The sequence below is a fragment of the Lycorma delicatula genome, chromosome 10 (genome assembly GCF_047948215.1).
Source record: "Lycorma delicatula isolate Av1 chromosome 10, ASM4794821v1, whole genome shotgun sequence".
Classification (NCBI taxonomy): domain Eukaryota; kingdom Metazoa; phylum Arthropoda; class Insecta; order Hemiptera; family Fulgoridae; genus Lycorma; species Lycorma delicatula.
Window position 1 is genome coordinate 3,345,397 of NC_134464.1, and position 13,558 is coordinate 3,358,954.

Genomic DNA, 13,558 nt, shown 5'->3' on the forward strand with positions numbered 1-13,558 from the left:
TCATTTATGAGTGAAACTGTACAAGACTACACTCATTTACATTCATACATATGATCCTCATTCATCCTTATGTAATACCTTACTGTAAGTATAAGGGAATATCTTACCTTTCCGTAAGTAATACCTTACGGTGGTTACGGAGGCTAAGCAGAAAAAGAAAGGTACTTAATGGTGTTGATCTTCTGATATGATCTTCACCTACTTATGGTATTCTGGTGGTTATAGTAGATTGGTGTGTTTTAACTTTTTATGAGATCAGTGTCATTTATCGTTAAGAGTCATGGACAACCAAATCTGTCACCGATAACTTTTAAGTGGTCCTTTGCTTTTTTTTTTTCTTAGATGTTGGAGAAGAAGGAAAGATTATTTCAAATTTATTTAATTAGTTTTTCCATCAGGTGTTTAAGAATTTGTGTTTTCCATAAGTGTCTATTTGTTTTTAATTGTTTTGGATTAACTTAAGTGAGATCAAATTGTGTCAGTTTATTTATTTTCTGTCTTTTCTTTCTTGTAATAACTTAAGAAAATGTATATGTAATTTATTGTAAGATGATTTTGAATTAAGATATTGAGTTTAAAAAAATACTAAAGATGCATGATAACACGTGCGTGTGTGTATACATACTACAGTACTAAGAGCTGTCAAATTCAAAAGCTGGTTTGTGGTGATACTCCACTTACAGCTGCTTTTGGCCTTTTTTTTGTGGGTACTATACATGCATGGCCTTCTGCCAATGTGACATTGTTTAAATGCTCACTATAACATACATGTATATATTATTTTACTGAAATTAATCTTTTTAAGATTCTTAATATTCCTCTGTACTGTTAAATTACATTTTACATTTTAATAATATATACCACCTAGTGCAGAATATTGAGATTAGACATATCTTACCTTAATTTTTCCATGAAAATACTTTGGCGGGATCCCGCATCTTCAGTCTTAAATGAAATATTTAATTAAACTGCATATTGTAGTTCAGCTGAAAAATGTTCAATACTTCTAAGAATTAAAATGTTCCTAAAATTCAGTTTCTTACATTAGTCAGTCAGTTCTTTTAATCTTAGTTGTACATCTTTGATATTTCCTCCGTTAAAGCCACTACTGGCTAGGAACGGAGGGGGTGGTGTAGCGACCGGACACGCTACGAGGTGGGATCTTCTCCCCTCGGGGGGGAATCGAGATGTACATCTTTGATATTCAATTTATTATGACATTCTACTTTTACATTATAATATTATTTGTTCTTATTTACAGAAACTTACTGTTGGTCAAAAAAAATTATTAACTGAATCATTGCAGTATTTCTATTTGTTAAAATGTCAGTCTGTTCAATTAAATGAAATTGAAGGTACTGAAACATTTGATTTTGATAAAAATGAAGAAGAAATAATAAAAATTGTGAAGGTATGTTTTGTATATTTACAATATATTTTTATTAGAATATTTTCTGTTCTTTTCATGGGCAAGATTGCATTTAAAAAAATAATAAAATGAATTGATTTTTTAAATCATTGTTTATTCTGGTCAATAATTTGATTATTTTACTGTATTGTTAATTATTTTTTTTGTTACAGATGGAATTACCAAAAATATTGAATGATAGTGTGTATTACTTAGAACAGTTTAATATATTACTAGAAGCTTGCCCTGTTCAAAAAACAACAGTAGTTGAAAATGAAATACCATTAACAATTAGTATATTAGATAATAATATGTTAGGGCCGATGTTAAACGCAAATAAAGGTGATTATGTTTGGGAAAATACAAAAACTAAATTAAGTGATTGTATTAAAGTTATTAAAGAAGTTAAAACACAATTAAATACATTTAATTGTTACAATAAATTTATTAATAATTTACTAAAAGGTAATCCAAAAATTTTCAAAGATAAAAAAATTAATAACGTAGTTCCTATTAATTTAATTACAAATACTGAATATATTGAAATTCAGAAAATTATGAATAAATTAAATAAATTTATTGATGATATTAAGGGGATTAAAAACGCATTTGATTTAAATATAAATCTAAATGAAACATGTAATCCATTTATAAAATGCTTTAATGATTTATCTGAAAAAATTGAAAATATCAGTGATATTTTTGTTACATTTTTGGATGCGTATACGTCTAAAAGTCAAATGAAAATTAATACCGATGATGATTTCAGTAGTAATACTGAAATACTAGATTATAGAAATAAAATTGAAACATTAATGAATAAAATCCTCGTAAGTATTCAAGAGATATATAAAAAGTACAAAGATAATATTGCTAGTGGAAGTGATTCTATTGCAACTGAAGAAGATGAAGAAGAAAGTGCTATTAAACCTCATCATTTAAGAAAGGAGATCATTGGAAATCTTTACAGTGATATTTCAGTACTGAATTTAAAAGATATTAGTTTTGAAATTCAGTCATTGATTGAATTATTGGATACTGAACAATTTGCTGAAAAGAAGTTTTGTAGAAGGTTAGTATTCTTATTGTGATGTATTATTATTATTATAAGTTTTCCTGGGTAAATGTCATTCTTAAGAAATTTAATTATGTAATATTTTTTAACTTCATGATACTTTCCTTGACAAATCTCCCGTTAAAATAAGCATGCAGAATAGAAACTTGATAATTGGTATTCATCGATAATTTATCTTCTTAAAAAAGAAATCATTTCATCTGTGATGATTCTTAGTGCATCCATATACAGTGAAACCTCCCCAAAATGAAACCTCTTAAAAACAAAATCCTCCTCAAAACGAATGGTTTTCCAAGCCACAATTTATTTTAATAGAAATTAATCTTGTTAAGATGGAAAACTTCATAATACAGAAACTGAAAAGAAAAATGGATTTTAATTTCACATGTTAAATTTATCCCATAAGATGGAAAGGAAATAAAAAAGCAGAATGGCCTATAATAAAATAATGTGATTAAAAAACAGTTTGCACACAGACCATGATTTGTAAAATAATAAATACAGTAAATGACTAATTGTTGTTTAGCACAACATACACTATCGCATTTATGGTTCCAACTTCTGGCCTATAAGACTACGGTCAGTTATAAAGTTTGATAGCGGGCGTGTGTAAACAATTCATGTCCTATATTTTGTCACCAAATTAATCTTTTTTTTAGAATTTCTATACGTATCAATTGAGAATAATTTTATTCAGTGCCATGAACACTGTTATTGCAAGCAGTAATAGTCTTCATTTTGTCATGAGCATTTATCGTTCTACTTTCACGTTTTGATTGTTTGATATTCGTTGAGAGTTTAAATACAGTACTTTATTATTTTAATAAATTTTAGAAAATTATTTTATTTCAGAATCAGTTCATATTGTGCTTTAGGCTAAGTGTATTTCTTTATTTTAAGTGTAACTTTCAAGTGAAATATAACTAATTTTACCCCGACAGGGAGTCTTATTCTTTAAGATTTTGGGGGTTGGCATCCCCACGGCCCTAGCCTCTGCAGCTTTTCTCCCACTACACCCAGAGCTGCAGAACACTTCACATTATACACATACACTACACAATTTATAACTTACCCTAACACATCTTCACAACAACATCCTATCCTATACTGTTTTCTCTTACATATACATACAGTGATGTTGCGACATCTTACGAAACGTAACCATAACCCAAGGTGGGAACTATCGTGTTAATGGGTGAATGGCTCTACGTAGTGAGTCTTGAACGATGTCCTCTGGGCACTAGGGTGAACCCAGTTTTATTTAGCTCTAGCTCCAGTACACGTGCGCTCTGCTGGAGTGGTCTGTTTTATTGCCGATACTCGTGGGACCAAAATTTTAGTTCCAAATAATAATACTATGATGGTTGGTGGTCCATCTGAAAAAACCACCAAACCTAGTCTTGTAAAGAGGTCTTGGTCAGCTTTGTCTGATGTGGATAAAAGTCCAATCGAAGAGAATTGCAAATCGTTAGACATGAATTTTAAAAATATTTGATTCGTTGTCCTCTGAAATAATCAAAAAGGTAGCTCCCTCCAAAAGGTGTCACCTTTCTTGATATTCAAAGTTATAACAGGTGCAAGTGGTTCCCCGAAGAACATCACAGCTGGCGGTGAGCCATCTAATAAGCTCCCTATTAAAGGAACCCACATAACCACCCCCTCTGGGATGTCATCTGCGGCATCCCATTCTGCTAAATCTCCTCCTCCATCACCTCATATACTGGAGGATACAGTTGAAGAACCACCCGATCCCAGGGCATCGAAGTTCTTTAAAATCAAAAATACAAAAAAGAAAAATCGCATCACATACAACTAATTTTTTTATACTTTCTGGGATTTATTTATCTATGTTTGTGAACATTATTCAGTGGAGCATTAGAGGTCTTCGGTCCCGTATTGAAGATGTTAGTGTTGATACATTCACATGAAAGCTGCACATGTTGGCTCTCTTCCGCTGAAAGCAGTTCATTGTGATTTAATTTACAGATTATTTAATTTAATTTCTAAGCATAGATTATTTTTATTTAATTTTATTAATAAAAGAAAGGGTTTATCAGTTAATATTTAGCAATATAAAAAGGATTCTTTATTTAGTGGGAGAGAGTCGTTGGCTTGCATCCAAACAGCGCATCACGTGGTCTGCTCTGCGCAGTAGCAGCAGCTGGACTGGCAACTAACACAATCCCACATGAAGACGCATAAGACTAAACAAAGAAGGCATCCCCAAGCCAATCCTGTTATCAATTTGGCTAGCATTAAACATTATATTTCAATTAAAAATTATTAAATTCTACTTCTACTCTATCCTTAAGTCTATTTTAAATATAAACAATATAATGTTCAGAAAAATATTCTCTTCACACTAATATCTTTTCTTAAAATATTTCTCTAAAATACTCAATATTCCCACAGACATGAGGATACAAATGCATTGATGATCCAGGGGGTAGAGCCCCTTGGTGAGTGAAGCGAGCCCTGATTGGCTGGTATAAGATAAAGTAAAGATGTAAGATAACAATTGCACACTCCTCAACATAACCCCAAAATATGGTACAGCAGAAATGTTTAACTAAAGTGTAAAGGTAATTGTTGTAAAAAAAGTCTTGCTAACCAGATAAGATAATTTATTAAAACCCTTAACTCCCTGTTGAAAAACTGCAGTCATGTTAAAAAAAAAAAAAAAACAGTTTTAACAACCATGAAACACACTTTACCATGTTTACACTGAGCAGTCATAAATTTGAGGGTACTGTATTTTGATTTTATTTATTAATATTATTTATTAAAGTATTCAATTAATTATTAATGTTTACGCCAATGCGTTAAGTAGCTTTAATCCAATAAATTCAAGGTCTTCTTGTAGTGTCAAATTCACCATAATTTTCTATTTTGTCTGCTGTAGTCGTAATGATTCATAAAAAAAATTCCTATTTAGCCAAATTAGTCATAACTGTTTTGTTCTCTCCAATTTTAATGTTGTTGTCAAAGTTTCTAAAAGTCTAATTATCTTTATCTGCGATGATGTCATTCCTCAACTTGTTCGTATTCAGAAACTATCTTATTAGTCTTACGTAATTCTTTTAATGGTCTGCTTGTTTATAAAAAATAAAATCATTGTTATGTCTATCGTTCCCGAATTCCCCACATTTCTCTAATCGTTCCCAAACTTCCCGTTTATGCTGTTTTTTTTCCCCCAAACTAACACTTGCACACTACCTGTTGTCGTCAACACACACACTCTTCTGTCTATGGCGTAGTTTGCTTCCCCTTCTTCTCATCACGTCACCTTCGGCATTGCAGGTCAGACTTCTACTGTGTGCGGATGTTCTGCCTGCAACTCGTTCTCGTTTTCTTTCTCTCGTTTAGTGTGGTGATTTCAGAGGCCTTACCCTAGGTAATAACGATAATTGTTTTTTTTTAGTTTTTGAATTGAAGATGCTTTATGGAATCATTGTTTTTCACGTGCCCATTTTATTTGAAGTTGTTACATTTCTGTCAGCAGCTGTTACTGCTGTTGCATGGCATCCATTTGGAAACTACCTCGCTAGTGTTGATCATAATAAAAAAGTCGTAGTTTGGACTGATTTGTGATCCATAATTTATATTTTTTATGGTTACTGCATTCACCATGTGTTTAGACTGTGTTAAACACATTTATTGTTGCACATCACTCATCTACAATTAGTTGATACTTCTAACAAATCTGCTATTATATTATTGTGAGGTGATAAACTATTTTATATATTTTTTTTATATTAAATTTTTTGCTCGCATTTTTTTGAGTTTACTTGGTGCCAAAATTAACTAATGATGAGCAGGCTGATGTAATTTTTACTTCCAGTAAATTTATGCAGATGTTTATTTAAATTATCACGTATATATATTTTATTATAAAAAAATGTGAATAAAATTCAAAGTGATAACTACTACAAAATTAAGAACATTAAATTACTTTATGTAATGCAATTGTTTGAAATGTAATATGAATATCTGAAAGGCAAGTCAGGGTAAAGAGAAGATTTTATTTGTAATTACTTATGAATTATTATGTATTTTTTATATATATATAGTTTTTTTTATTTTTTATTTACCCAATTATTAATATATTTAACTGTGTAATCTATTTACTTCTTTAATAGAAATTATTTTTAAAATACTGTCAACTATACTGGTTACTTTTAAGGTGTTTTATTGTTAAATTAATCAGTGGTATAGCAAAATTAATTGTCATAGCAGTAAATACCTATTTTTTTTAAATGAATAATGGAGTTCAACATTTTTCCTTTTTCTTTCAAAAAATAGATAACATATGCTTGTAAAAATGGAAATTCTTTTTGATATGTTTGTATTGCATATTGTTAAGTTGGATTTACAGCATTGTTGCATTTTTAAAGTTTATTTCAAAATATTGAATTCTGATCAATACGAAACATATATTTTAATTTTAGATGTGATGATTTTCCTGAAGTAAATTATTCAATTATATTATCTTCAAGTAAGTTTTATTATATTATTTGTACTTAATAATAAATAATCATTTTTGAAAAATTATTCTACTGGTAATAAAACTGTGAAATTTTCTGTAGTGCCATTTTATTTTGTTTTAATAATCCAGATGCTGAATTTATTATTAACATTTGTTGTAACAAATATTATTAACGTTCTTGTTTTTATGTATTTTTTTTTTTTTTGTCTTCAGTCACTTGACTGGTTTGATGCAGCTCTCCAAGATTCCCTATCTAGTGCTAGTCGTTTCATTTCAGTATACCCTCTACATCCTACATCCCTAACAATTTGTTTTACATATTCCAAACGTGGCCTGCCTACACAATTTTTCCCTTCTACCTGTCCTTCCAAAATTAAAGCGACTATTCCAGGATGCCTTAGTATGTGGCCTATAAGTCTGTCTCTTCTTTTAACTATATTTTTCCAAATGCTTCTTTCTTCATCTATTTGCCGCAATACCTCCTCATTTGTCACTTTATCCACCCATCTGATTTTTAACATTCTCCTATAGCACCACATTTCAAAAGCTTCTAACCTTTTCTTCTCAGATACTCCGATTGTCCAAGTTTCACTTCCATATAAAGCGACACTCCAAACATACACTTTCAAAAATCTTTTCCTGACATTTAAATTAATTTTTGATGTAAACAACTTATATTTCTTACTGAAGGCTCGTTTAGCTTGTGCTATTCGGCATTTTATATCGCTCCTGCTTCGTCCATCTTTAGTAATTCTACTTCCCAAATAACAAAATTCTTCTACCTCCATAATCTTTTCTCCTCCTATTTTCACATTCAGTGGTCCATCTTTGTTATTTCTACTACATTTCATTACTTTTGTTTTGTTCTTGTTTATTTTCATGCGATAGTTCTTGCGTAGGACTTCATCTATGCCGTTCATTGTTTCTTCTAAATCCTTTTTATTCTCGGCTAGAATTACTATATCATCAGCAAATCGTAGCATCTTTATCTTTTCACCTTGTACTGTTACTCCGAATCTAAATTGTTCTTTAACATCATTAACTGCTAGTTCCATGTAAAGATTAAAAAGTAACGGAGATAGAGAACATCCTTGTCGGACTCCCTTTCTTATTATGGCTTCTTTCTTATGTTCTTCAATTGCTACTGTTGCTGTTTGGTTCCTGTACATGTTAGCAATTGTTCTTCTATCTCTGTATTTGAACCCTAATTTTTTTAAAATGCTGAACATTTTATTCCAGTCTACGTTATCGAATGCCTTTTCTAGGTCTATAAACGCCAAGTATGTTGGCTTGTTTTTCTTTAATCTTCCTTCTACTATTAATCTGAGGCCTAAAATTGCTTCCCGTGTCCCTATACTTTTCCTGAAACCAAATTGGTCTTCTCCTAACACTTCCTCCACTCTCCTCTCAATTCTTCTGTATAGAATTCTAGTTAAGATTTTTGATGCATGACTAGTTAAACTAATTGTTCTGTATTCTTCACATTTATCTGCTCCTGATTTCTTTGGTATCATTACTATAACACTTTTTTTGAAGTCTGATGGAAATTCCCCTTTTTCATAAATATTACACACCAGTTTGTATAATCTATCAATCGCCTCCTCCCCTGCACTGCGCAGTAATTCTACAGGTATTCCGTCTATTCCAGGAGCCTTCCTGCCATTTAAATCTTTTAATGCTCTCTTAAATTCAGATCTCAGTATTGTTTCTCCCATTTCATCCTCCTCAACTTCCTCTTCTTCCTCTATAAAACCATTTTCTAATTCATTTCCTCCGTATAACTCTTCAATATATTCCACCCATCTATCGACTTTACCTTTCGTATTATATATAGGTGTACCATCTTTGTTTAACACATTATTAGATTTTAATTTATGTACCCCAAAATTTTCCTTAACTTTCCTGTATGCTCCGTCTATTTTACCAATGTTCATTTCTCTTTCCACTTCTGAACACTTTTCTTTAATCCACTCTTCTTTCGCCAGTTTGCACTTCCTGTTTATAGCATTTCTTAATTGCCGATAGTTCCTTTTACTTTCTTCATCACTAGCATTCTTATATTTTCTACGTTCATCCATCAGCTGCAATATATCGTCTGAAACCCAAGGTTTTCTACCAGTTCTCTTTATTCCGCCTAAGTTCGCTTCTGCTGATTTAAGAATTTCCTTTTTAACATTCTCCCATTCTTCTTCTACATTTTCTATCTTATCTTTTTTACTCAGACCTCTAGCGATGTCCTCCTCAAAAATCTTCTTTACCTCCTCTTCCTCAAGCTTCTCTAAATTCCACCGATTCATCTGACACCTTTTCTTCAGGTTTTTAAACCCCAATCTACATTTCATTATCACCAAATTATGGTCGCTATCAATGTATGTATTTTATGTATATAAAAATGTAATTAACCGAAAGTTAAAATTTTAATTTTTTCATTTTTTCTTGTTAATAAAATCCAATACTTTGGCAAACAAGCTATGTTTTCATTTTTTGTTGTAATTTACCCAACAATTAATATAATCAAATTTAAATGTTTACTAACATTTTATTTTCATTGAGAAATTAAAACTTAAAATCAGTTCAGTTAACATCCATCAATATATAATTCTTTAATTATATTTCATGCAATAATTATTGATGCACCGCTTATTAGTTATCTAATTTAATATAAAAAACTCATTGAAAAAAAAGGAAAGTTATCTTTTTACATAAAAACAGTCCAGGTCTTCTATTTTGTTATTAATAAACCTTTCATTTTTTTATTTTTTATCTTTATAAATGTTGTATGTATTTTTTATAAATTTATATGACATTCTATTTTGTGTTTATAGGCTACTGAAGCACTGTGGTCCAATATTTGATCAGTATGTATTATTAACACAGTTTATAATGACTCATCAATTATTGGCATTTAAAGTTTCTTCAAAGTTATGTTTAACACTTTTGGGATTATTTATTGATCTTACAGAGAAGGTAATTTTTTTATTTTATTCATTCATTTGTTCTTTTTTTATATAATTTTTTTATTGTAAGTAGTTGCCTGTGGGTCATAAAATATGCTTTGAGTTGTGTGTTATCATACACATGTACTCTTCTCTTTGATATTTTGGGTTATCATCTAATAGAATACTTAAAAATGAAACTAAAATTAAATTTAGTTTAGTCATGCGGTTAATTAGGCCTTGTGCAATTTTTATTATCAATCCATGCATCGAATTTAATAGCTTTCATTTAAAAAAATTAAGATGACCAATGAAATGTTAAAAAATTAAGAACAAAGTGAACTTTCTAAGCTGGATTTTTTATTTGATTTCTTTACATCCCTTAAAAAACTCAACAATGCTGAATGCATTTTTTGCTTTAAACAGATGTTTACTATTAAAAAAAACTAATGATAAAAAAATAATAACATTTATTTCTTAAGAAGAGATTATGTATTGTAAATAAACTTGGAGCTAAAAAAAATATATTTGTTGATATTAATGAAATCAGAACATTCTCTGATGAAAGGACTTTTAAGTGCTTTCATCATTGAAAAACATTGTCAATCTTATTAGGGGCAATGGTTTTACCCAGAACTGACAAGCTTTTTTTACAATTACATCCTAAAAAAGTTAAATTTTAAATCAAAGAAGATCAAATGTTTGTTACATGTAATGGGTGCACATAAGATATTAAATTTTGGTAGCATCTTATTGAATAACTTATCTTATTGACTACTTTTCTTTAATATTTTCCTTCTGTCACAAAACGTAACGGGCATTCTGTATAATTTATCCATACTTAAGAAATTTGAAGGTACAAATTACTTCATACTTTATTTAAAGTAAAAAAAAATCTTGTACAAGGAAAAGTTATTAATGTTAGGAAAAGTTAGATGTTATTAATGTATTGATGCATGCACTACATTAGTCTAATTTTTCTGCTTCTTCTCACTGATAAGACCATTTTCAATTCATTTTTTGCATAATATTGCCACACCTTATTAAAAAATTATTCATAATACAAAACGCATAAAATTACTTCTCAAAATACATAAAATATGAACTGTAAAAGAACATATGTAACAAAGGTATGCCTGTGAAAGTAAAAACAGCCACAAAAAACAGAGTTGTTAGTCATTTTTTGATTTATTGATAGGTGATAGGAATTTTATTTTTGCAAAACTATCATGTAAGTGTTTCAAAAAGGGAAATTAGAACATGTTACGTTATAAATAAACAAATGCTGGTGGTAAATCATAATTTAAATTTAAATTTGGTGGTTAATCGTAATTTTGATAAGCTCAAATAGATTTCTTATTAATCTTATAAATGTATTATATTTTATACTAAAATTTTATTTAAGTAATTATAATTTTAACAATTATAATTTCAATTTGTTTTGGTTCACAGTTAATAAATCTTGCTTATTTAGTACAAACCAGTGGCTTTATGAATAAAAGATGAAATTTTTGCAAACTTCTTTTATTCACCTTAACTGGTTTTTGAGTTTCTGTTTTTATATAATACAGAATATCAGAAATTATTTGATAAAACAGAAAATTATCAAAACAACAAAAAATTATCTAAAAGCAGAAGTTCAAAATATTCAGATCATAGATAAATCACTATGTAAATGGTAAAAGTAAATGCTAATACATAAGTAAAATATTTAGATCACAAATATTCTATTTTCATAGATCTACAGGTAAACCAATCAGTATAAAGTTTTACAATATTACAGTTATTACATAAAACAAAAAAAAACCATAAACCAGTGACACAATGTTTCACTTCAAATATGTAACTTTATCAAGCGCAACTATAAACAACATACATTCTATATGATCCATATAATTGGACTGTCAATACACATTGATGCAATGGCGATCCCCATACAAACTGCTGCCGAAGACTGACTAACAGGCAATGTGGTAAGGTGGCGCTGTCCTGTTGAAAGAAACCTTCAAGCTCTCTGAAGGTCAAGATTTGGAAGAGAATGGAATGCATTAAAACTAACTTTTAATGCAACTAACAGCAACATAAATCTGTCTCTTGGCAAAATTTTTGTTGCTGAGGTCTATCACTGCCCTGTCAAGAGTTGTACCCTGTAGTTTGTGAAAAGTTACAGCCCAGTTTAATATTAGAGGTAGCATTCTTTACTTGACATCTCTGTATCCCTATGTTGCGTGGAATGTTGTAACGGGTGAAATGGCTATGCGACCATCATCAACATCTATCATTCTAAGACCAATAGTCTGATCATCAGATTTTATGAGTACAGCTTCCGGTAACTCTCCTTCCTCATATATCAGGCCAAGGCGTTGAGAACTTTGCTCTTGCATTTTGTTTGACAAACATTTGTGTATGAAACTGATATGATGAGTACGACTCGTCTAGACTTTCATTCCGTAAGAGTCGACTGTCGTACATTCTCATTTGTGACAGTCTACATTCTCGTTGTTGAAGTCTCTGTGGAAATATTCATGGCATTTATTTCTCTATTTTTCTGTAAATGATCACTCCCTTCTTGGAAAATTTCCTATAAACATCACTGTCTCATTTGAGCAGCTTGTTCAGTAAGCCTACCCATATTTTAATTATATAATAACACATTAAATATAATGTATATGTAGATACTAGATACCACTAAAAATTATGAAAGTAATTTATAAAAAATAACAGACTTTAAATAATAATAGTACTAAAAAGTTACAAATAATTTTATTTTTTATTTATTAACTAAAGTAAAAGTATTTACAACAAATAGCTGTTTTTGAAGTCTGTGCCAGCCAACACAATTTAAACAAAAAGAAACCTATCTAATACAAATCCTACTTCAAACAATTCAAAATTGGTAATAGAAGTTTTACTACAATAAAATGAAACCTAAAAAAATATAATACAACAATAAAATGCGACATACAAAAATATAATATAAGAATACTTTATAGATGCTTGCATATATATTGTTACATATATTATATTTTACACATGGGAATCCCATTTAGACACCTAGTGGTTGCTTGAGGTACTAACTTTATGTTTAATTTGTATTGGTTGCCACTGACTTCAAAGATAGTTATTTTTGTAAATACTTTAGTTAGTAAATAAAAATATAATTATTTGTTACTTTTTAGTACTGTTATTTTTTGAAGTCTGTTTTTATTTTTTTTATAAATTATTTTATTTGGACACCACATCCCTTATTATTATTTACCCTTATTATTATTATACTGGAATGGTAAAGAAAAATTTTGGTCCTAATGATAAGGTGTTTAGTGATAAAGTGTATTTGATCAGTACAAATTAATACACCAAGATAACATTAATAAAATACAACAAGAAAATAATGTAATAAGTGGAAAGAGCAGAGCTATATTAGCAAGGAATTGGAAATTCTACTAAGTATTAATAATGCAAAACCACCAAAAATGTATGGTTTAATAAAACAACATAAAGAAGGTTATCCAATCAAACCAATAGTTAGCTGTATTCTGGGACCCGCATATAACTTATTAAAATTTTTAGTAAAAATAATTCAAAAAGTACTGGGAAAAAATGTATTTAATATAAAGGACTCGCATGAATTCCATAGTTTTATACATGAACAA

The 13,558-nt window shown here is 29.6% G+C and overlaps 1 protein-coding gene across 1 annotated transcript in view; it reads left to right on the top strand.

The window, feature by feature from the left end:
* Positions 1-13,558, top strand: part of LOC142331549 (midasin) — a 640,891-nt gene that overhangs the window by 586,833 nt on the left and 40,500 nt on the right. The window contains exons 57-59 of the mRNA XM_075377535.1: positions 1,262-1,411; positions 1,582-2,480; positions 9,795-9,936. Of these exons, the coding sequence (XP_075233650.1) occupies positions 1,262-1,411; positions 1,582-2,480; positions 9,795-9,936 (1,191 nt within the window). The remainder of the gene's footprint in view (positions 1-1,261; positions 1,412-1,581; positions 2,481-9,794; positions 9,937-13,558) is intronic.